The sequence below is a fragment of the Marmota marmota genome, unplaced genomic scaffold (assembly GCF_001458135.2).
Source record: "Marmota marmota marmota unplaced genomic scaffold, marMar, whole genome shotgun sequence".
Classification (NCBI taxonomy): domain Eukaryota; kingdom Metazoa; phylum Chordata; class Mammalia; order Rodentia; family Sciuridae; genus Marmota; species Marmota marmota.
In genome coordinates, this window is record NW_025999944.1 from 1,020,442 (window position 1) to 1,045,589 (window position 25,148).

Sequence of the window (25,148 nt, forward strand, 5' to 3'; positions counted from 1 at the left end):
ATGGTGAATCTACTTCCCTCATCCACTTATCCTGGAACCCACTCCTGAGCAAGGAGTGCCAAGAACTCTTGAGCTCTGACTGTGAGGACAGGTAGGGTTCACTGCCAGGGTCTTAGTGCCATGGAGGGGAAAGAGATGGGTCATCTGGATGCAGTTTGGTAGCTGCTGTACTGGAGCTGTGCGGTGGCCTTGGGGCCACTTGCCCTCACAGGAACATCATCCTAGGTGATCTGGAAAGGACAGTGGGTCAGGAGAGAAGCACCGGGAAGGTGTTCAAGTGAATGAAGTAAAAACTGTGCACACAGGGAGTGGAAAGATCCTGAGAGGAACCTGTAGGCAGCTGTAGGGTGCAGAGCGCCGGGAGAGGGCATCAGGAGTGGGGGGACCCAGTGGCCCGCAGTGCCCAGCACATCTCATCGGATTGCGCCTGATTTCTAGGCCTTTTAAGTAAGCAGACCTTTGGCAGAGGCTTGGACTGTTGCAGCAAGAGTAGATATAAACAAGTCCCCACTGCCCCTTGCTCTCCTAGTGCCAGTGGAAGGAAGGGGCAGTCATGGCCAGAGCAGGGAGTTCAGAGTTTCTTGCCACAGCAGGGTGTAAAGGGCTTTCTGTGGCAAAGTGGAGGAGGGAGTGGTGGTCCTGAAAGCCACAGGGCTTCCAAATGCTGTGTTCTTCAGGTCAGCCCAGAGGGAGGATGGGATTCCCACAGAAGTCGCAGCACCTCAGGCCAAGTGTGCATTCTTTGCCTGGGCAGTACTGGAGAGGGACCGCCGCCCTCCCACCCTTACCTTTCTTGCAGGGCTGACACTGATGCACATGAAGTCACATGGGGCCAGCAGACCTGTGGGCATTTCAGTGGCAGCTGCAGAGGTAGAGACTAGGGCTCCCCAGACAACAGTCACCTGCCGGGCCTTTTCAGAGAGCATAGTTAGGCTTCCTACTTTCACTGAAGCCTAAATTCTAACTGTAGCTTTGCAAGCACGTTTCTCCAGTCTCCTGCATTTCCTGGGCCGAGTTTACCGGCTCGTGCATCATGAGAGGGTTGTAAGTGTGCTGGAAATTGACTCGCCCAGCCCTTGGGATGACTGGCTGGGCCTGAGAGCCTCTGATGCCCTTGGCTGGTCACCTCCCACCCCGACAGGGACCAGCTACCTGTAGCTACCCTTGGAGGCTGCACATAGTATCTGCTTTGTGTGCTTTCACTGAGGAGGGCAGGCGGCCACTGCCAGCATCTGCTCTTCAAGGGCATTTTGGTGATCAAGGAAAAGAAAGTCTTGACAAATTAGTTTTGACTTTTGGGGTGAATGGTACAAAATGAGCTTAGGCTCCAAAAGGGGGGTTTCTCCCAGAGAACCCCGTTAAACACACACCAGGAGTTCAACCTTGTTCTTTGCATGTAGTTGAGAGCTACAGAGGGGTTGAAGCACAGGAAGGGAGATTGTACATTTTAGGGAGATCATTTTGACTGCAGGAGATAGGAAAGTAAGAAAGAGAATGAGAAGGTAAGACTAAGGTGGGCAGTCCAGTGAGGAAGCAGAGGACGGTTCCAGGGCAGGGGAGTCTGAGCCCGGGTTTGGTGACGGCCGTGTTGGTGCTGTGGTATATGCTGGGTGGAGGCCCCACCACCTGGTAGGCGGCCCTGGGCCTGGGAGAGCCTGCAAAGCCAGGCAGGGGTGTGGCTGTGAGAGGCCCACCTGCAGCCACCCCTGGCCTCACTGCCTCCCTGTGCCTGTGCTGCTCTTCATCGCATCTCCTGTTACCTCGTTTTTCCCACAGTTCAGCTGATGCTGAGGTTCTTCCTTATGTTTTCTTGCATACCCACCCACAACGACAGAAGCCTGTCCCCCATCTTCCTGAGGAGCCTCCTCTCTCACTGGGCTGCTCTGCCCTGTGCTTGGCTGTGCTTGCTGGGAAGGCTCTTTGGCTCAACTTTGCCAGGCTCCTGCAAACAAAGACTGTCTCAACCCAGGAGGAATATCAGGGGAGGCCTTGAGACCTTCTGGAACTGAAAGAGTTGAGGGGCGAGCGTGGTGTGACAGAAGGAGCTGCCACCTGTGGCTAGGCCAGGGACAGCCAGCACCCGCCAGTTGGGCAAGGCAACAGGCTGACCTCCTAAATGGCTGCCCTAGGAGAAAGAATGCTCTACCCCGAGCTTGTAGGGGATTTTTTTGTCTATTTTAATTCAGTTAATTTTGTTATTATGAAAACATAAACATTCTCTCTAGAAAAATTATGAGCTATGTGTATGTATGCATTAGGAAAAAGGAACAAACCCATCCTGGGCACAGCTGGAGGTGCTTCCAAGGAGAAGCCTGGCCTGTGGAGGGGTGTGGGTGAGGGGCAGTGGTGTGGGTGAGGGGCAGTGGTGTCTTCCTGTCTGTCCAAGAGCAGGGTCATAGCGGACAGGCTGTGTTGCACGCATTCTGTTCAAAGCCCTGCCACTGAGCCTGTGACGGGTGCTGCTTGTGTCACATGCTTTTGGAATACCCCTAAACGCTCCTCATTTGCCCAGTGCACCCTCTGCAGTGAAAGGAGCTTCCCTGTGGTCAGAGCATACAGACTTGTAGCAACCAGGCAAGTAATTGCTGGAGGCCTACTGTATAGCCTGTCCCTGTCATTAGTAAAATGCATTATCTCAAAATTTGCTGAGAGTAGATGTTACGTGTCACCACGCCCACCTCCCTCCATAAGGTGGTGAGTGTACTGACTTGCTTCACAATGTATACATGTATCAAAAGATTCTTGTCACCTTAAATGTGCATGTTTTATCTGTCACATTCCTCATCAAAACAGGTTGGGGAGAAAGGAAGGGAGGTCACGCAGCAGGCCAGCCCCCTCGTTGGCCCGTTTCTGACCTCTCATGCCCAGGGCTTCCCCAGTTGCTCTGGTCTGTGGAGAGGGCGAGGTGGAGCAGGTTGGAGGGGGCTGAGAGGAAGTGGGTGCTGGGCTGGCCCCCAGTGCTCCCGAGTGGCTCTGCTTTTCCATCCCCACCTCCGCCTCCATCCTGCAGCACTTCTCTCCCCCATCCTGCTTTTCCCAGTCTCCTCAGTTCCCTGGTATTACATAATATTCCTGTTAGAATCAGTTCCTGTTTTGCCTGGGAGAGGAATTGTGACTCTTTCAGGGAAAAACCCTGTTCTAACATTAGAGTGGCGTGGTGGCCAGTGTGACCTCATAAGGGAAGCGCACTCTGCTGCCTCTCTGTTCCTGTCTGAGTCAGCGCACAGATGGGTCACCTTTCTGCTGGGCTGGCTTCCCCCGGCCTGGTTTCTTCTGTGAGCTCAGGGTTCTTGATTTCTCCATGATAAAGGAACCTTCCAGGCTTCGTGTAGGCCACTCAGTGAGTGACCACTTTCACTTGGGCTACCTACTGCACTCCAGGAGAAACTGCCCTTGTGCTGTCCAGCAGATGGACGTTCACTTTGTACCACTTCTTATTATGGGAAGTTCAGTGGGTGTAGAGGTGGAGGAATACTGAGTCATGTGCCTCCCCAGCTTCACAGTGGCAGCTAGCGGCTGGTCTTCTTCCAGCTCCTTGTCTGTCTCATTATGGAAGCAGTTCCTAGACATCACATCCTTTGACCTGTATTTATTATATATCTCTAAAAGGTAAGGACTCTTAAGCACAACCACAGAGCCTAGAGCAGTAAATTCCTCGGTGTCATCAAATAATGTTCCAGTTTGTTCAAGTAGTCAGGTTGGCCCAGCGGCCTCATAACTTTTCAGTTTGTGTATGTAGAGAACCAGGATCCTAACACGGTCTGTACACTATAGTGAACTGAGCCTGTGTGTTTGCATTTCTTCTCTCTTTTCTTTGGAGTGAATTGATAAAGATTCTTTGGGTTTGTTGTCCTACAGAGTTTCCCATATTCTGAATTTTACAGATTTTTCTCTTCATAGTATCCTTTAAAGAAACCCTACAATGAATCTTCTTCCTCTTCCTCCTCTTCCTCCACTCCTCTTGCTCGTCCCCCTTTCCCTCTCCTTCCCCTTGCTCTTCCTCCTTCTCTTCCTTCTCTCTTCCTCTTGCTCTTCCTCCTCCTCGCCATGGCTGTGCTGGAGCTCAGAGCCAGGGCCTTACACCTGCTAGGCAGCTCTCTCCTCTGACTGTGTACCCAGCCCGACACCAGATCCTTCAGTTACCATCTCTATTGGATCTACTTTTATCACTGACTTCCCTCATGTGTCTCTTTACCAGGTAGATGGTTTCTGCTGTCTTATAATTTAGAACGTAATCTAAAGGTAATAGTTAATATCATAATTTCTTCTGAAGTAATATGGCATATAGAAGACAAATGTAATATGTCAGATATAGATGTTTCTGTTACAACAGAATTTATATATTCATTAAAATGTTGTTTCTTCAAAGTTACATATTAAAAATAACAGAGCTTGTGGGAAAAATTGGCAAAGAGTTAGTCTGTTTAAAATCTATGTGGCTTTATCATGTAAGTGCTCCCTCCTGAGATAATTCACTCAGATGAGGGAGATGACTTAGAGGGTCTTAAAAATGATCAAAGACAGTAGAAAGGGGACACTGAGCTGTAGTTGCTGAGATAGTAGCAGAGATGTGGGGCATAGAGCCACACATCAGGGTTTGCCACTGCAGGGGGCACCGAGGTGCCACCCATGACTAATGAGAGCACCTTGTGGGGGCCCTGGGTCCAAGTGCTGTTGCAGCTGGTTCCCTGGAACTAGTGTGTAGGAAGCTTGCAGGAGGTGATGTTGGCACTGCTGGGGCAGGGAGAGGAGACTTGCAGTAGAGGGTCCTTATCGTCTCCAGGGAGCTCTTCAGAACTGTCCAGGTCTTTGGAAGGGCTGGGCCTTTGTGCCCCTGCAATGACCAGTCACTTGGTCCATGCCCTTAGTGCCCCCAGGAATGGGGACTGACCTTAGGTCAGGTAGCTGCTCCCAAAAAGATGTGCCATCTGAGAGATTCCACCTGGGGAGCAGGCCAGCAGGGCTTAGTCTTAAGTTTCTCTGGACAGGTTGGTGGAGGCTGCCTGGCCAGCAGCCACGCCTTCTGAGGGTTATCATTCTGCTCCTGCTGGCCCAGGCCCACTTGCTAGGGAAGATCACCTGGGAACTGCACAGCTCCCCACCTCTTATCGGCACCATTCCCTGTGTACCAAGAAGTCTGAGCTGCGTGGTATTTTAGAAAGAATGTCAAAGAACTTCCCTACGGCAGGAGAGTCAGGAGCAGCGGCAAGTCCTCTCCCATCTCCATTGGCTTCAGACCACGTTCATGCTGTTTGTGGGTTTGGCCTTGAAACTGTTATGAGGCTTAATTGTGCAAAAGTTTACCTCAAGGTTAAAGCTCCTCTTCTGGTGGCAAGTGATAAATTGTGTCTAATTTATTCATCCTCTCCCACCTGACTATGACAGACTTAAATGATTAGTTGCTACAAAAAGAAAAACCAAAATGGAAGCTAATACAATAAGTAAATTTCTCTGGCCATCAGAAAACTCAACAGCTCTTTAAATATATTGACAAAGAAACAGGCAAATGATTTAGGATAGTTCTGCAGGGTTAAAGACATTTGGATCAATAAAAATGTGAAAAACTGACAGGACTGTGAGCCACAGGCACCAGTGGTGCCAATGTAGCCTGGTACCTTCAGCAGTGATGGACGCCTCTTCTCGCTGCTCATATACATGCCCTGGGTCTGCCCTGTCGCCTTGGGAAACCTCTCAGTCTGGGGACAATACACCCAGCCCAGAACTTTTTCAGTCCTGAAATAATTAATCTCTAATTTTATTTTGATGTCAACAGGCCTAAACCGTCACCTGCCTAAGGAGGAAAGAACTATTCTCAGGGGGTCACTGATGTTTGACTCCTTCCTCACACAGGGGAGGGTGTTGTGCACACACCTACACAGACACAAGCAACCACATTCACACACTGAGGACTTGAAATTGATCTTGCAACACTAGTTAGTTCACTGTTAGGAAAAGTATTTGTATTCAAGGTTTTCTTTCTTGTTTGGGTTTGGGGTTTAAAAACCTTTGTTCTAGAGGAAAAAACAGCTTCAACCCCAGCTCATTGTTTAACCTGTCCCAAAGGGATTGCTATTATAAGAACTGATTGTAATTAGTACAGCAAATGTTTGTACATAAGTGAGCCACTAGATTGCTTGACACTACCTGAAAACATGGCTTTTAAGTAATTCAAATAAACCTCTGTCTTAGGAGTTCTTTGTGATTCAAACTGTAATTAAGTCATCTGGATAATTTATCACCAGACACTATTGGATGGCATCTAAGAATCCTGTCTGTTACACACTTTGGTTCTCAAATAAAGTATTAAAATAAAGAGGATTCTGACTTGTTAATGTACTTCTGCAAAATATAATGCAAGAAGCAGCTTAAATTGAGCAATAAATTAGGAGGATCTTACTAATAGGTTTAAGTGTAAATTAATATTTTTTGATTCTCAGCAGTCTTTATAATTATGTGCTTCCATTGAAACTTACTTAAATAAGAACCTTGAATTTCTGTTTAAAATTCAGTCTTTAGCCTAGGACTTTGGAGGAGTTTTAAGGTTTGTTTCCCACCTCCTGTTTTGAATTCTCAGCCCTCTCTGTTTACTAGGGCAGAGTGCTGGTGGGTTCTCCGTTTGTGGCAGCCCCCTCCTGCTTATCGAGGCAGCCTGCGCCTCCAGGAAGTTCACTCAGAGTCCTTGTTTCTTGGAGCAGGGCCGGTCTCTGCCACGGAGCCCCAGGCTGAAAAGGTCTGGGCTTCTTTGATTGGTCATCTGGTCTTGGCATTTTCATCTTTCCTGCATCCAGCAGAGTCGTTCCAAGCAAAGCAGCAGCGGTGGTGGCATCCAGCCTGCTGGTGCCTCTTCCTGATGTGCACCCGGGGTCTTTTTGTCATTCTCATTCGGACTCTCAGCATCCTGGAGGTTCTGGGCTCTCCTGGACCAGCTTTGAAGCATTTTGTGAGCCTGAACTGGGATCCTGTATTCAGTGGAGTTGTTGTGGGTCTCTTTTTCCATAGGCAGAAGAGCTGCCCTGGGGTGGCCACCTTGCCTATTTAAATCGTTAGCGCCCTTCTGAAAAGGCGACTTTCACAGGAAATTGTATAGACTATGGAAATCAATTAGTGTTATTTCTGTGCATCACTGAAACTTGTAGTCAGAGTATGAGCTGTAAAACAGCAATCAGATTCTTACTCCAGAATTATTAAAAGTTTCACATTGGAACGTGTGTGCCTGCTTACTTTGTGATCTTTTTTAAAAAATTACATGTGCTTTATAAAGTAAAAGTCAGTCATTTAGTTTCAGATGAGCACCCTCACTCTGGTCCCACCCCACCCTCCCTGTTGAGTAATTGACTGGTCAGAGTGAGTCTTCCTGTCGGTTTGTTTTTTAGTGGATCGTGGTAACTTAGAATTGGATTATTCATGATGCAGGACATGTTGTCATCATTGGCCACCCTTTATTCTAGACTCCATTTTAGCAATTCTTAAAAGGATCCATGACTGTCAGGCTGATACCTTGGGGACACTTTCTTAAAATTAATGAAGAAAATCAGCTGGCTGTGAGCTGAAATTTCAAGTGAGCCAGAACAGCTTGTTGTCTAATCAGTGTATTTTAATAAAGTTGTCTAATTAGTGTGTTTTCAATTTTTGAGTTCCCCCTTCATATCTTTTTCATTTTTTAGAATGAAATTTGGACTAGAAATTTTCCACATCTACTATTAAATAATTTAGAGGTACTGTTCATATAGGAAAGACAGAATAAATATTTTATTCATTTTCTTAACAATTTTCAAAATGATGTGGAAGTTCTCTAGCATTCTCCAAAGGTGGCCCAGGACTTCTTTTTTGTTTCACTCATGGTTTGAAATACATCTGAATTGTTTCGGTGCATTGCAGTCATTATCAGTATTGATGATCAATTTTCCATCTTTGGCCAATGCAAGCCTCTTCAGTCATTTCCTGAGTACTTTCTTTTGTTTCAAACACGTTTTATTCTGTGTGCTTACTGGGTGCAGTGTGATGTTATAAGGTAGAGACAGTGAGGTGATTAACCACAATGAAACAGATGAGCATCTCTGTCACCTCCCTTGGCAACACATTCTCCCCATGGCAGGAGAGCTGTATTCTTATTTAGCAAAAACCCTGAATATGATGCACTACTACCCCCAGGTTGTTCACCACACTTTGTGTCTTTTTATTTTTTAGAGAGAGAATTTTTAATATTTATTTTTTAGTTTTCGGCGGACACAACATCTTTATTTGTATGTGGTGCTAAGGATCGAACCCAGGCCACATGCATGCCAGGCGAACGTGATACCGCTTGAGCCACATCCCCAGCCCCCATTTTGTGTCTTTTGACCTACCTCTCCCCACATCCTCTCCCCACCTTGCCCTGGGTAGCTAGTATTTTACTGTCTATTGGCTTTTTTAAAAAATTTCACAAATAAGTGAGATGATACAATAGTTTTCTTTCTGTGTCTTATTTCATTTAGCATAATTTCTTCCAAGTTCATCCATGTGCCAAATAACGGGTTCTTTTCTTGGGTGAATAATACTGTGTGTGTGTGTGTGTGTGTGTGTGTGTGTGTGTGTGTGTTTCTTTCTCCATTTATCTGTCAGTGGACACTCAAGCTGCTTCTGTATCCTGGCTGTCGTAAACACTGCTGCGTGAAGAAAGAGCAAGAAGATATCTTTATGTGGTGGTGATTTCGTCTCCTTTGGCTCTGTACCCCAAGGAGGGTTGCTGGTTCACATGGTAATTATTTTAAATTTTGTTGGAAACCTTCATATTGTTTTCCATACTGGCTATGCCAGTCTGTGCTCTCATGATTGGGGATACAGATTTTTCTACGCCTTTGCTAGCCGTTGTTATCTTTTTGTACTAGCTATCCTAACTGATGAGAGGTGATCTCTGATAGCTATTACAAAAAAGTGATCTTTGATTTGCATTTCCCTCATGATTAGTGATGTTAACCATCTTTATGCACGTGTTGACTACTTGTGTCTTCTTTTAAGAGATCTCTGTTCACATCCTTTGCCCATTTTTAATCAGGTTATGTTTTCTTCTTATTGTACGCATTCTTTATGCATTTTTAATATTAATTTATAAGATGTATGGTTTGCAGGTATTATCTCCCAATCCACATGTTGCTGTTTTATTTTCTTCATTGTGTCCTTTTCTGTGCAGAAGCCTTCAGTTTGATATAATTGCATTTATGTACTTCTGCTTTTGTAGTCTTAGCTTTTGGTGTGATATCCAAGAAGTCATTGCCAAAGTCAAAATCAAGGAGCTTTCTCCCTGTGTTTTCTTCTAAGAGTTTTATGGTTTCAGGTCTTCCATTATGAGTTAGTTTTTGTATATGGAGTAAAATAAGGGTTTAGTTTTATTATTTTGCATGCAGAAATCCAGTTTACCAGCTCCTTTGATTGAGCATATATACATCAACCAGATGATACATGTGTCACATGGACCTAGTGGAAACTAAGCCACACGACTGTCTCAGTTGGTGCACAAGAGGCATTCAGCAGTTTAACATCCTCTCGATAGGGTGTAGGTATCAAGCCAAGTTCCTCAACATAAAAAGGAGTGATACTAGTAAATGCTAGTAAAGTACTAGTTACCCAGGGCAAGGTTGGGAGAGGTAGGTCAAAAGACACAAAGTGTGGTGAACAAGTTTAAAGATCTAATGTGCAACCTGGGGGTAGCGCATCATATTCAGGGTTTTTGCTAAATGACAATACAGCTGCGCCTGCCATGGGGAGAATGTGTTGCCACGGGAGGCAATAGAAATGCTCATCTGTTTCACTGTGGTTAATCACCTCACTGTCTCTCACATTGCACACAGTAAGTACACAGAATAAAAGGTGTTTGAAACAAAAACATTCGTAGAAAACCCCACAGCTAACCAAACAGCTGGTGGGAGAGGCTGGAAGGCTTTCCTCTGAGACCTGGTTCAAGGCCAGGATGCCCTCTTTGCCACTTCTGTTCCACATAGTACTGGAAGTTCTACCAAGAGCCTTCAAACCAGTAAAGAAAGAGAAGGCCTCCAAATTGGAAAGGAGAAGTAAAATTATTTCTTTTAGAAGATGACATAGTCCTATATGTAGAAAACTACAAAGATTTTACAAAAAAAAAAATGGTTAGATTTATAAGTAAATTCAATAACATTCCAGGCTACAAAATCAATATACAAAATCTGGTGGTGTTTCTATATGAAAATAACAACCCGAATCCTGTTGGCATGACCCCAAGTGGTATTTGGTCACTTCCTTTCAGTCTGGTCTGTTTCCAGGCCTGCTCCATATATTCGCTTTCCAGAACTAGAGTTACCCATTTCTCCCTGATTCCTCTTTTGTGATGAATTATATTTGGAGACCACAATATAGGCATTAGGATTGTTCATTTGTTTCTAGTTATTCTTGTTCCTACACCTCGTTATATAGATGAAATGGGGTGGGGGTTATACTTACAATGCCAGTTCAAATTCAGAACCACACGGTTTCACCTTATTATCTTTTATCTTTACCCACACTAAGAATGAGATACCACCCTGCACAAAACTCAGACTCACAGTGGGTCAGTGACTGGGGCATTAGACCAGAGACCCTGTGCCTAATAGAAGAAAATGTAGACCCAGATCTTCATCATGTCAGCCTATAAACCGACATCCTCAGCAAGACTCCTAAAGCATAGGAAGTAAAATCAAGAATCAATAAATGGGATGATATCAAACTAAAAAGCTTCTTCACAGCAAAGGAAACCAAGAACATGGAGAGCCTACAGGATGGGAGAAAATCTTTGCCACCTGCACCTCAGAGCATTAACCTCCAGGTTATATAAAGAACTCAAAAATAAATAGATAGATAGATAGATAGATAACCCAATTAATGGGCAAAGGAACTGAATAAGTACTTCACAGAAGAAATACAAATGGTCAACAAATATATGAAAAATGTTCAACATCTCTAACAGAGAAATGCAAATTAAAACTACACTGAGATTTCGTCTCACTCCAGTCAGAATAGCAGTTATCAAGAATACAAGGTAACAATGTTGTCAAGGATGTGGGGGGAAAGGTACACTTATATTGCTGGTGGGACTGCAAATTGGTAAAATCACTATGGAAAGCAGTGTGGAGATTCCTCAGAAAACTTGAAATGGAACCACCATTTTGACCCACTTATCTCACTCCTTGGTATATATCCAAAGCACTTAAAATCGGCATACTGTAGTGATGCAGCCACATCATTGTTTATAGCAGCTCAATTCCCAATATCCAAGCTATAAAATTAACCTAGGTGCCCTTCAACAGATGAATGGATAAAGAAAATGTGGTATATATACACAATTGAGTATTACTCAGCCATAAAAAACAATGACTTTCTGACTTGCAAGTAGATGGATGGATCTGGAGACTATCATGCTAAGTGAAATAAACTAATCCCAAAAAAACAAAGTCCAAATGTTCTCCCTGATATGGGGATGCTAACACAATAGGATGGAGTGAAGAATAGAAGTTAAGTGGATTAGAGAAAGGGGAATGAAGGGAAGTGAGGGAGATGGGAATAGGAATAACAGAATGTTTGGACATAACTTTCCTATGTTCATATATGAATACACTGCGAATGAAACTCCACATCATGCACAACCACAGGAGTGGGATCCTAATTAGAACAAGTCATACCCTATGTATGTATAACATGTCAAAATACACTCTACTACTATGTATATCTAAAAATAACAAATTTTGAGATATTGTATCACATTATTCATTTGTGTATTTCCCATTGTATATACACTAGTCTCAGAAATAATGCCAATAAATTGATTATACGCAAAAGAAAGAAAATGGGTTGAGAAGATTGGGGTACAGCTCTTTTTGTTTTTAAGGCATATCCTTTTGGGTATGTAGAAATAACTTTTAAAACTGTGATTCCTTTGTGTGTGGCTCTTCAACCAATTGGTTATAGAAACAAGTTATTTTCATTTTATTTTTAGGAATTGCTTTTTTTAAATTTGATTTTATCATATACCTGTTGACTCCTGATTGTGTTCTCCATTTTAATTCTCTTGATTATATTTGTTATTTATTTGCTGCTCTTTAGCTTGAACTTGAGGCCAACTTCAAGTGGAACCCAACTCCCAGATTTTTCATCTTCACAGTAGTCATCCTCCTGCTGAGACAGAGCAGCCCTGCTGCTTGCACTGGTCCTAAAGATCGCTTAGGTTGTGGGGGGCCTTCAGACTTGGCATGCTGTTTCTCTGCCACCTTCCATTCCTGAATAGAATGATGTCAGCCTGGGAACAGATATTCCCATTTTAATAATGAGACACCCGGGAAGTGTGGCCTCTCCCGAGTCCCCAGCAGCTGTTGTTGGTAGTGGGCTGCTCATCCAGTCCTTCCCCACTCCACTTCTGCCATTTTTATATAAAATGTATGATACATCTATGTGCAAAAGCCCTACCCTCTTAAACCAGAATAAATCTAAGATTTAGTGCCTCAGTTTGACCCCGAGAACTACTCAGTTTACCCAGATTTCCTGCTTAGTCTCGATCCTTCTACAGCAGCTGTGTAGGCCTCTCCTCCCTCCCCCCAGAGAGGCGGGGTTTCTAGAGGATGATGCTTGGCGCCAAGGGAGTGACCTGCTGTGCCCTGCATCAGGTCAACGTTTGCAGGAGTGGCACTTAGCCTCACTTGTTCCTGGGCTGTATGGGGCTGGAGTTGTCCCGGCAAGCAAGCGTGTCCTGGCCCCAGAAAACACAGGTTGTCTGAATGGAGGGCCTATCCCGGTAGAAGGTTTGCCCTGTGCTGCTGGGCTTTATTAGACACCTGCTGGAGGACCGAGCTGCAGACCACCTGCGCTGTGTGCCCAGGAGCGGGTAGCACAGGGCTTTGGGGCAGGGTTCAGAGCAAGCAACGTGGTAGCTCATTCCCGCCAGGACAGAAGACACAGAATGTCCATCCCTTTTGCAGCAGCTTTAACAACAGATGAACACTCTGTGCTTAGAAAAAGAAAATAGCAGTTCTCGCTGGGCCATGCCATTTTAAGATGTGCAAAAACCCTTCTCTCTTCCCATCCTATACCCTCCCTACCTCTCGGCCCCCAGCCACTCCCAGCCCAGCGCGCCCCCCCCCCCCCCCCCCAGCTGGCTGAGTTTATTGCAGTCATGGCGCTGTCTGCTCTGGAAGGTTGCAGGAAGAGCTGATAAGGGGCTGAGGACAGAAATCTCAGGTCTTATCTCTCCCCAGCACACAGTGCCGAGAGTGCATCCTTTTCCTGTCCAGGACCAGAGACATAAACGAGCCACCTCCTGGCAACAGGGACTTGAGACAGGGCTGGGCCCGCCTCACTTTCCAGAGGAGTCAGAACAGGAGAAAGTGGGTCGTTGGTGTTTGGAAAGTTGGGTAGCACCACTGAAAGTGCACGTCGTCCTCTAGATGAGCTTCGCAAGAAGGCCCTGGTGAGGAAGAGGAGAGGAGAGGACAGGCGGCGAGGGTCGGGGCCGAGGGAGGGCTGCCGGCCATCCAGGGCTGGGCAGGGCAGGCTGCTGTGTTTGCTTAGAGTTTTGCCAAGACACAGGTTTGGCCTGAAAGGATTAGATTTGGCTTTTTGTTTGTTGACAGATCAGGCAACTGGTTTTAAGAGCTTTTGTGATAATAAGGAATGGACACCCAGATGGCCTCATGCAGAAGAGTGAAATACTAGCTCATTTCCTTCTGTCCTTCCCTTCTGCCAGGAAAGTGGAAATAACATTCTCTCCCAGATTTTCAGCCCATGATGTCATGAAAATAGGGTGAAAGGAACCTTCCTTGGGGAGAGTGGAGAGTGGGCAGGGCTGGTGAAGGAGCCTTGCTTTTTGCCTGCATCGGAAGGAGCATGGAGGGGGGCTCAGGTGAAGCATCTGGGCACCGCTGTCCCCCACCATGGGCCAGCATTGGGATTCTCCCTTGTCGGTCACTGGGCACCTCAGGAGGTCCTGGTTTGCAACTTCAGACTTACAGAATCGGGGAGCCCAGGGCTGATGTTTGTTGTCAGTTTGAAGAAATTCATAGGCTGGAGAATTCTGACAGAAAATTGTCCAAAGTCCAAAAGTTAATGACAAGTTTAAGAATCACATGTATTTTATAATATTAAAGGCCCAGTTTACTCAAAAGGTTCTTAGTCTCTTGCCACTGAGTGCTGTGAAATCACCCAAACTGTCACGAAGGGCAGAATTGCAGCAGACCTTAAAAAGTATAGCTGTTGTGCCAGGTGGTAGGCTCCTGGAATCCCAGCAATTGGGAGGCTGAGGTAGGAGGACCACAAGTTCAAGGCCAGCCTTAGTGTTGTAGCAAGATCCTGTCTCAAAATAAAAGATTTCACTTGAGATGTAGCTCGGTGTCGAGTTGCCCCTATGTTCAATCCCCAGCCCCACCAAAATCAAAAGAAAAAAAAAGTACAGCTGTATTGTGTTCCATCCAGTTCCAGGTCCTCAGGAGCCTTCATGAGGGGACTCAGGGGAAGTCTGCGTGCTAGGACATGAGCTCTGGATCCCACCAGCCTGGCCACATCAGAGCTCCCAGTGTGTTGTGCACGTGGACTTCTGTGTAAGATTTCTTCTGAAGAAGGGCACATGGCACTCAATCTGCCTTTGACACAGTAAGAGTAGCTGTGCGTCCACGGCTGGCTAGTGGTTCTTTCTGAGGCCCAGGGAGACCAGGGACCTGTCCACGGTCACACGTTCTGTTAGCCGTGGTTGGGTCTTTTGACGGCCAGGTGGACATGTGCACCTGCTTGCCTTCCTAGTGAGGAGCAGCACCCGCTCAGAGCAGGTGTGTAGACCAGTCCAGGACAGGGTGAGGGCAGAAGTTAAGAGTAAGCATTTAAGAGCTTTTGGAGGTGTCTGATAGTCATTTTTATAAATTGGAATTTGTGTTTTGTATTTGGAAAGGTTTATTTTCCCAATCGTTCTGATTTTTTTCCCCTTGTATTTTACAAAAGTCTTGGCCTATGGTGGATTGGAGATGTAAAAAGGCAGATTAAAAAAAAGAAAACTATTAGCCCTGCACCCCTCATGGTTTGAGAGACTCTGATTAGGACACTGTATTCCACAGGGCTGGCCGTTTAGGGAAGGCAGACACACTTTGTCACATTCAAAAGACCACTCATGGCTTTAAGGAATCTTTTTGGATTCTGAGCAGGTGGGGGGATAGTATTTCCTGTTCTTTTTCAAGTTTTAATGTCTTTCCTGCTTATAAAATTTTAAAAATCATAGCTGTGTAAAATCAAGAGAAGCAGTAATTCCGGGATTGTATATTTAATAGTAGTAACTTTGTTTTTCTTGATCTCCTTTGAACTGTAATCTTGATTTAATGGATTAGGGTTTTTCTTTAATAGAAGTGTTTTATAGTTGGTTTTGTTGTTGTTTGTTTATTCTAAAATGAATTGTTCCAGTGTATTTTTGGTTGTGATGAGGATATTTAACATGAAATGGTATATTATTTTTGTACTACTTAAACATGACTCATTGAACTCTTAACTCATTGAATTCAGAATTAATTTACTCTTACTAACTTTAATGCCTTTTAAGAATAAACTCCTCTACCAAATTTACTTCTAAAACTATTTTTTAAATATTTTTTAACAGATTTTTTTAAAGAGAGAGAGAGAATTTTTTTTTTAATATTTATTTTTTAGTTTTCGGTGGACACAACATCTTTGTTTGTATGTGGTGCTGAGGATCGAACCCGGGCCGCACGCATGCCAGGCGAGCGCGCTACCGCTTGAGCCACATCCCCAGCCCTTTTTTAAATATTTTTACTTGTTACATTGATTTCTTGTAAGTTACAGAGTCTGTAGAAATAATAGCCTCATGTAATATGTAAGAATTGAGAGAGGGAAAAAAAGGAAAATTTTTAAAAATGAGAGGGGGGACCTGTTTTTCTTGTCAACTATATTAGTCTAAATTAATTTGCCTTTTTCCTAAAAATAATTTTGACAGATTATTCCATAAACATACATTCTTTTTCCTGTGATCTAAATGATCTTGCTCTCTAAAGAATCCAGGATCTTTTAAGCTGCTGAGCCTTCTGTGGTGAGATGGAGGAGGGCCCTCCTGCAGCTGTTTGTCCGCCTCTGGAGAGCTGGTGGAGAGAACCAGCTGACCTAGAATCACAAAATACAGTCGATTTGGAGTATTTTTAGACTCCATCCGCGAGGTTGTGCCTGTGTGACATTGATCTTCTCTAGCTCTGGAGGACCTCATTTGTCTTCTGATGGCCAGGGCCTGGTGAGATGTCATCCAGTGAGTGGCGGCAGCTTTCCAGGCCTGGGATCTCCGGGAGGCAGTGTTCTGAGGCCAGTGCCTTGAGAGGGGGTTGCCATGCAGAACCGTCCCTGTAAAACACGTCTGTGTTGGCTTTTCTTAATGAGTGGTCATCGGAGCAGCTGACTAGCAAATAGGGAAAGAAAAAGAAGAAATAAATGATCAGCTTTGTTAACATTGGCGTTCCTGTGCGGAATTGGCATTGTTGATTTCTCTCCCAAAGGCCAGCGAGAAGCAAGATACTCTGTGCTTCCTAGTTCCCCATTCTCTTCCCTGAGATATGTCCAGTTTCTTTCTTGGAGTCTGAATTCCTAGCAGAGTTCTGATTCCAGTTATTAAAAGGAGATCATCGATTGGGGTCACTTCACTTCATGTGTGACACTTTCCTTGATTCCTGTCCCTTGCTTCTTGAAAACCAGCACAGTCAGCAGCCTCTCTGCTGTTGAGAGGCATAATTCAGCAAGGAGGCGTTCTATCACTGCCGGAGGCGCAGGTGGAGGACTTGGTCCAGGCCTGAAGCCCTTCTGTTCCCAGTGGCTCTGTAGCCCCCTCATCAGGGGCAAGAATGTCTCAGGACCCCCAGGGGATGCCTGAACCCTTTCCTAACCTAAGTACTTATCGCATACCGTGTCTGTGCGATTTCAGGTGCTGTAGTTAAACTAGCATGAATTTCTTTTTCCTTCTGCACAATTCATCAATACAAGATTTATTTTTACTATAGATCTTTGTAACCTCAGCATCTAATTTGTTTTCCTTATTAAGTTAAGAACCTTTACCTTTTCACTTAAAAGAAGCACTTTACAGCTTCTTTTTGACATATCTGAATTGCCAGCATCACTCTTCAAAGCCAGCTGAACAATTCTCACAAAAGCAGATCATATTTTATAATAAACTTGCCTATTTCCCATTATATACAAGTAGTCACAGAAATATCATTAACCTGATTATGAAAAAATGGATTTAGTATATTAGGGAGCCAGTTCTTTTATACACATCCTTTTGGGTGTGTATAAATGACTGTGTTTTAAAATGATTTGGAATTTTTTTTTTCAGTGTAGTGGCTATTTAGCCAACTGGTTGTAGAACAAATTTGTTTAATTTTATAATACATGTATTTATTTAGCAAATATTTACTTAGTACCTGTTATGTGTACTTGCATTAGAAAACATTTTCACAAATTTTTTTACTGATGAAATTCAGAATTTTGTGGACCCTGGTAACTTGAAATTTATATTATTTTCACATGTCATGAAATATTCTTTTGATCCCTCCCCGAACTATTTAGAAATGTAAAAATAACTCTGATTCTTAGCTCTTGGGGTATACAGAGAAAAGCCCATAGCCATAGTTTGTTAGTCCGTGTTCTAGGGAGAGCCTTCCTGACTGCCTGTGCTGTACTCCTGTACCTGTGCACACGTGGGGGCACACACAGTCCTCCCTGCATTTCCCAGTTCAGTTGGGGCATAGTTCTCATTCTGTTGTTAGAGTTTGACTTTAATATGGCTTTAAATCAAAACTGCTCTTCAGTGTTGGGGGTCTATTTATTTGTTTAGGCTCTGTGCACTTGCTAATGCTAAAAGTGATTATGTCTCCCAGGCAGATTCCCTGAGGTAGTTATTACCAAGACTTGGTATTTTTAACCTAATTCCAAATGTGAGTGATGGGTGTCTTGATAAGAGTACATGCTTTCACACCTGGAGTACAAAAGGAGCTCTCTTTCAGTAAAACACTGTTTTCACTGATTTAGAAACCAGGAAGGAAATACATGAAACCAGGAAGGTGACACGGAGAGCAGGAAAAGAAGTGGTCGTGCAGGGCACAATCCCTGCTTCCCACCAACAGCTTTGACCTGTTGCCCGCCTGCCTTTCGGCGGCCGACCTTCCGTGATGACTCCCCACAGCCGGAGCTCATGTTGTCAGACCAAGACACAGAGTAGGTGCCCTTCGCAGATTGCTGTCTGGGCTTCCGTGGAGCTTCCTCCCCACTGCTGGCCATCTTCAGGTGCGCTGCCACCTTCTGCACCATCTGCTCGAGAGCTCTCTTGCTCTCCAGTCTGGCAAGAATGGCTGTACTCAGCCCGCCCCACAGGAGGGTGACAGTTCCCGTACCACCTTACAGTTTCCCGGTTAGCTTGTTCCCAGGAGGGTGACCATGGTAACTTGTGGAATAATTGACCAGAGGGAGACAGGGATATTTGGCCCAGTTCCTGTGTGTGGCTAAGGGCCACAGGGAGTAAGCCGCAGACACACCAACTGGAACGCGTGCATTCCTTGCAGAGTGAGAGAAGCATTTTGCATCCAATTAGAAGTAAATGGTTTTCTCTGATTCGGAAGACGGTACTACAAATTGCTGATTTCTCTTTGCTTCCTACCCTCCCCACCCCTTCCTGACATTGGCCCTGCCTAACGTGAAGACAGATCCCTGATGACAAATACAAAGCATATGGTTCAGTGGGTGGTGGCAGGAGCTCTTCCAACCCTGATCCAGTCAGGTTTGATGTTTGGTGCTTTCCTTAAATCTCACCATTAGAGAGTGAAATAGAATACAAATGAAATGTAAATGGTCCCGGCTCAATGAAACTTATTTCCTTTAGAAGATGCTTGCAAAGCAAATTATGTGAAAACAGAAGATGGAAGCAACTAACTGCCAGTCATAGGAAGTAATGAGAGATGGTTCCACAAGGGGTCTGACTTGTTGAAAGAAATGGTCTTACACTTAGCTTCAAGAAGTTCAAACGAGGAACGTAAAAGAACATTTAGGCCAGCACAGTGAGTGGTTAAGTCAGTACAGCTGCCCCATCAGTTAGAGAGGGTGTGGAGCACACACTGGGTGCTCAGTGGTCTCAGCATTACCTTCATCCTGGTGAGCCACAAGGTCACCTCATGCCTGGATTTGGATTTATCTGCCTGAAATGGATGGGTGCCATTTCTGCCTTCCAGATGTAATTTGTCAGAACTGTTCTGCTGGAAGATGTACGGAACATTTTTTCAGATTACTCCCTTGCCGAGCTTTCTTAACTTTTCACAGACTAATCCAGCACATGGTGATGACAGGCTGCAGTGGAAGCAGGCGTGTGCTCATCACAGGCAGTAGCCAGCAGAGCTAATGACCCAGTTGCTAAACCCAGTACCCTTGAGCTCTGGGTGTCTACTCTTTTCTTTCAATGAGAAAAGTTCATTGAAAGGATGACTGTGCAGTGACCTCTGGGTCTCAATGTGCAAATCAGAAAGCTTGAATCATCGTGCCACTTCAGATCAGTAGTAACATCCGAGGAAGACCTGTGCGTTGAAAGGCTTTGCCTCTGAAATCCTGTCCCTGGACAGGTGTGTCTGTCGTGAACAGTCTGACTTTACACATGTGGTGCGTCTGCTCCAAACACCTCACTGCAAATTGGTTCCTTTCCTTGCCCCAGAAGAGACTGACAGCATTTGTCTGAGAATAAGAAGAATCCCCTCCATTTGGCCATTTATTGGTGATCCATCTCAGCATACCTGTCCGAATGTCACAAGAGCAGAGTTCTCCAACGCCCAGAGGAGCCTTTATGGACAACGCTTCTAGCTTCCATGCCTCCATAAAGAGCACTTAAAAGAAGCAAAGAAGAAACTCATAATTCTGTAGATGTTGGAGAAAAGTTGGCATCCATGGTTCCCATATCCTCCATGGACCTCAGAGGGTGTGACGTTCACTCTCAGTGGTCCCACTCTGCAGGGCATCTTTCCCTTGCTTCCATCCGCTTGCTTTCATTTTGTCGTTGTCAATCCCAGGTTGCCAGAGACGGACTCAGGCATTCTGATTCTTCTGCTCTCAACATGGCTCACACTATATACCCATGAACCACTTGAATCTGCCTATTTCCAATGAGGATACTGAGTCAGAGAGAGCTAGTATTGGAATGGACCACAATAGCCAGCCCCTGCATTGGGAGTTCCCAAATGGCAGTTGCTCAAGAGAAATTCTTGCTGCAGGTAGAAGGCGGGACTTGGGTTTTACTTCCTGATTTAAAACAGACTTTGTCAGATAAATTTACATGCTAATTTGACAAATTATGACTCTCTCTTTTTTTTTTTTTTTGTACCAGGGATTGAACTGAGGGACACTTGACCACTGAGCCACACCCCCAGCCCTATTTTGTATTTTATTTAGAGACACGGTCTCGCTGAGTTGCTTAGGGACTTGCTTTGGCTGAAGCTGGCTTTGAACTCTCTGTCCTCCTGTTTAGACTCCCGAGCTGCTATAACTACAGGCGTGCGCCACCGTGCCCAGCAAATTATGACACTCTTAACCTTGACTTGAGGATATTTTTTATTTTTATGAATTACAAACAGAGAAGGTTTGTTTTTTTTTTTTGTTGTTGTTGTTGTTGTTTTTTGTCTCCTTCAAAAGTGGTGTCTCTGTTGACTTTTTTCTTAGCCTCTGTCCCTCTCATCTGGGCATGGACTCTGGTCCCTGGGTCATGTGTTTCAGTGTTGGGATGGCTTCTGAAGGAAGGAAGGGTGACAATGTGGGCTAAAAGTCAGGGTAGGGTGGGGAAGGAGCAGGCACACTGCACATGGCAGCCTGGTGGCTAGTCCCCCTCCTGTCACTCCCTGGCCGTGAGACCTGCAAACAATGTGCCTTGAATCCTGCTTCCTCCCATGTAAGGTGGAGAGAGTGCCTCTCCCGGGTGGCTGTGAGCTGTTCAAGAGCCACATGACTAAGTGCCTGGCCGCCTTCTTCAGTGCTCCTGGGGATGGTCACTTCAGTGCAGTTTCCTCACATGACTCAGCTTGAAGTCCCATGAGGGTCTTCTGGCTTTAAATGGTCAGGGGTCTGTGACTTGGGACTTAGGTTTAAAATAAATTCATATTTTAAATGAAGCTCTACTTTGTGTCAGTTCTTTCAAATGCATTCTTACATGGGATTTGGTACTGAGCAGCATCTGGCTCTCTGAGCTCTTGGGAACACTAGTACTGGGTGTGGTGTGTGGACCAGCACTCCCTTTCTGGTGGTGAACACATTTGTTCAGGTGTCAGTGCAGCCATCAGTTGTTCCTGCTCCTCTTCGTGGCCTGAGGCCCAGGTGGGGTCTCTGTGACTGAGCTGTCTCTGCTGCCTGCCTGTGCTGCCTCTCCAGGCCTTCCCTGCTGTGCTCCACAGATCGCCCAAGGGACCTCAGAAGTCACTAATTTAACCTTATTTTGAACCTTACTTGAAGTATTTGAGGCCCAAAGAGGTTATGGGATTTGTCTAAGGACTTTCATTAATTGACAGCAGGAATTGGGATTTTTAAAAAGATTTTTCCTGGATCCCTCAGCTGAAGTCAGTGTTTGGCAAGGTGATTGGTGAGATGCATCTCCCTTGGTGGTATTTTATATGGAACCAGAGGTTTTCACGTTTTGTAAGTGTATTTTACTAGTTTTTAGAACACCGTTAGCAAACTGGAACATTCTTTGACAAAATTGTGAAAGTCATGTTAAAATAGTAGACTGTTTTTTGAGGATGTGTTTTGTGTTTACTGGACATTTGTGAAGCTGCCAATTGTCTGTTTCAGAATACTCAAAAAGTAACTGATGCTTTTCTCAGTCCCCATTCACTGTAGTGTATAAAGTCTAGTGAAATTGGGTTTCCTGCTTCAGGTGTGTAGTGTGAGTCCTGGGTACCGCTCCTGCAGGACCGGAGCTCTGCATTCTCCTCACTTGTGTCCATGGGTTTTTAAAGGCCACACCTGCTCTGTGGAGGAGCAGGTGCGGCCCATCACTGACCAGCACTCCCCGGCAGGTTGTTTGTCTACACACAGGGACAAGTAAGACTTGTGTGCTGGCACTACGGTAGCTTGTCTTGTGACCTGCTGAGCTTGATGTGAGTGGCCTGGGGCTCCTGAGTTCTGTCACCAAAAGAGCTGCTTAGGAACAAACCTATCTTCTGGGATTACAAAGAGCCTCTGAATTCAGCAATTGACTCAAAAATGTTCTTGGTGTGATTGCTACCAACAGTCAGCTCCCCCAACTAAACTATTAAAAGCAGGGATTAAGGAGGCAGTGATGGCTAGGCAGGATGAGGAGAGGAGGGTCTGATGTGGCAGAGCAACCATCCTGAGACCTCTGCTGCCTGGGTGGACCGCACTCCCAGCACCCATGCTCCGGATGGTCATGAAGGGTGCACTTACATGGGCAGCGAGGTCCTTCTTGTCCATCAGCATGATGGGGCAGCACCAAGAGCCTGGAGAAGGTGCCCCATGCCGCCATGCAGAACTTCAGCACCTAGTCAGCACTGCAGGGATGGAAAGGCCAGGTGACCTCATTTTGTCTCCTGGAGCAGCTATTTTTTTATTCTCAAAATTACTTAGTGTGTTTCTAGGAAAAATTGAATGCTGATAGATCATTGACACTTCTTCCCAAAATTTTGGTATTTATCCCACTGTTCTACATTTTGTTTTTGAAATTTTAAAACTGAATACATGATTTTAATTTTTTAGCTCAGAGGCAATACAAAATGAGGTTACTGTTGATTTGATAAGTAGTGATGAGAATAAAGGTACCCCTTGGTAAGGACATTTTGGGGCAGTGGCCACTTGAGCCCCAGTTTCCCTTGACGTAATATTGATTCTGCTGGAGTGTCAAACAGGACAATTACTTTTGATTCCACTGAGCTGGTTTTTGAGAGCCACTATGACAAGAAAATACAGGGTCTGTTTGTGTCGTTGGTTTAGAATTAAGTCAGCTGCACAAGCAGAGCATTGCCAGCCAGTCAGAATAGTCAGTAGAGTCCTGACTTAGAAATTACTTCCTTTATTCAGAAACTCCTCCCCAGGCCCCAGCACACAAGGGTAGCTCAGCAGCCTCTTTTGCTAAGACTAAATGAGTACGAAGGAAGGGGCCAGATCAGTGGGAGAGTCTGACTTTAAGGTTATAGTTTAGTGACTTGATTATTTTAATTGTGTCTGTGGGCAGAATTTTTCTAGACGTTGGCTTTTCTTAAAGCATATTCCTTGAAGTCTTCAACTTGAAGAAAGTGACCTTTTTCACACATTCATGTCCACCACCAGCAGCCAGCCAGCCACAAGCCACATGGTGTGGAGTTCATTGTTTATCCCAAATTCTTGTGCTAGGCATTTTGCCTCCTTTCTCAAGCTTTCCTGCTACATGGATTTATTTAAAATTAAAAGGCAAACCTCACCTCATCTCAGCTGCTGCTTACGAGTGAGTAGTTCCTCGAGTTTAAAAGCAAGGCGACCACAGCCATGGGTGGCAGAGAGGGACGGGGCGTCTCCCTTCTCCCCATCCCCACCAAGGGAAGGGGACCCCCAGGCTGACCTGCTCGTTCAGGGAGGAGGATGACACAAGAGCTTCAAACTGTGCCGTCTCCCCGGGAGCAGCTGCCACATGGCCATGCTCTCCATTTGGCTGGAGAAAAAAGGTGTTCCCAACAAGCCAGGTCCAGGTTGAGATTGGCTCCTGTCCTCACAGGGGGGTTAATCTGCACATGGCACAGCTAGATCGCTGCATCAGCATGCATGGATCTGTGTATTCCAGGATGGAGCCAAAATCCACACCAAACAAAGACCCAGAGCTCCAGCATTGCAGTTTCCCTAGTTTATTTATGAGACTGGGGACTGAGTCACCATTTATGGCATGGTTGCTGGGGAAGTGTGTGCTCACAGGTTCTCCCAAGCAGCGTGCAGCTGGCTTCCTATGTGTGGGTGTCTGTTCTAGCTCCTGCCCTTAGTGTGGCCACCGTGCACTGTGCTCCACTGTCCAGCCGGGCAGCATGGGGACGGCAGCCTGCCCAGCCTCACCCCCAGGTGCAGGCGTGCTGGCTCCATGCGGGGTTCTGGCTGCTGCGCAGAGTGAACAGCTGAGCTTAACCACCTCTTAACTCTTCCCCAGCAGGACGGTCCCAGCCCCTCCACTGCAGACGGGAGCGAGACCTCCACGACGACCACCAGCGCCTTCACCATCCAGGAGTACTTTGCCCTCCGGATGGCCCAGCTCCAGAGCAGGCCCAGGCTCCCAGCTCCCCAGCCTGGCCTCTCGGAGACCCAGGTGGAACGGAAAAGCAGAAAGAAGAAAAACAAAGAGGCGGCAGACAACCATGACGAAAATTACTCCCAGCCCAAGGCCAAGCGGTCTAAAAAGGACGAGAGCCAGGGCTGTGTGGCCAAGAAGAGAGGGCCAGCCGAGTGGCAGCCCAGAGGGCCCCGTGGGGATGAGCACTCAGAGGTCCCTGCTGAGGGCTGTGTGCAACCTCCTGGTGGCCAGGATTGTACCCTAAAGCCCAAAAAGAGGAGAGCAAAGGACAAGCCACAGAGGCCAGCAGAGGTGGCTGCAGATGCCACACTGGACAACGAAGGTCCCACGGTGAAAAAAAGGAAAAAGAAGAAGAAGAAGAAAAAGGAGGAGGAGGAGGAGGAAGCGGCAGCTTCCACATGAACTCCCGCCAGCCCGGGCCTTCCGACCACTCCGCTGTTGTGCTGCCGGGCAAACTCTTTGGCCTGGAGTCAGAGCTGTGAGCCCCACGCAGCTCGGGCATATCCTTCAACGTGCCCGTGGATTGCCGAGTCTCGCCCTCTCGCCACATTTCCCCAAGTCATTGTCCCGGGGGAGCAGTTTTAGCATTCCAGATCATGGCTCTTTATATAAACAAATAAATGTCTTTTTAAACTCTGAGCTCTTCACATGAGTGTTTGTGTGTATTCATATGCACACACAGTTGTGTATGAGTGCATGTGTGTGCACATCGATGTCCTGTCTGCATTTGCTCTGATTTCCTCCAGCAACCACGACAGTGCTCCTTCTGAAGGACCTGGTCTAATTAAGGGATTAAGAGCAGAGGTTTAGAGTCAGATAGCTCCTTCTGTTCTGTAGCCAGCCATACATTTCT

General features: G+C 45.7%; 1 protein-coding gene across 1 annotated transcript in view; it reads left to right on the plus strand.

The window, feature by feature from the left end:
* Pinx1 (PIN2 (TERF1) interacting telomerase inhibitor 1) overlaps positions 1-24,934 on the plus strand; it is a 62,121-nt gene extending 37,187 nt beyond the window's left edge. Inside the window, exon 6 of the mRNA XM_015499369.2 lies at positions 24,158-24,934. Coding sequence (XP_015354855.2) covers positions 24,158-24,697 — 540 coding nt within the window. The 3' untranslated portion in view covers positions 24,698-24,934. The remainder of the gene's footprint in view (positions 1-24,157) is intronic.
* The last annotated feature ends 214 nt before the right edge of the window (positions 24,935-25,148 follow it).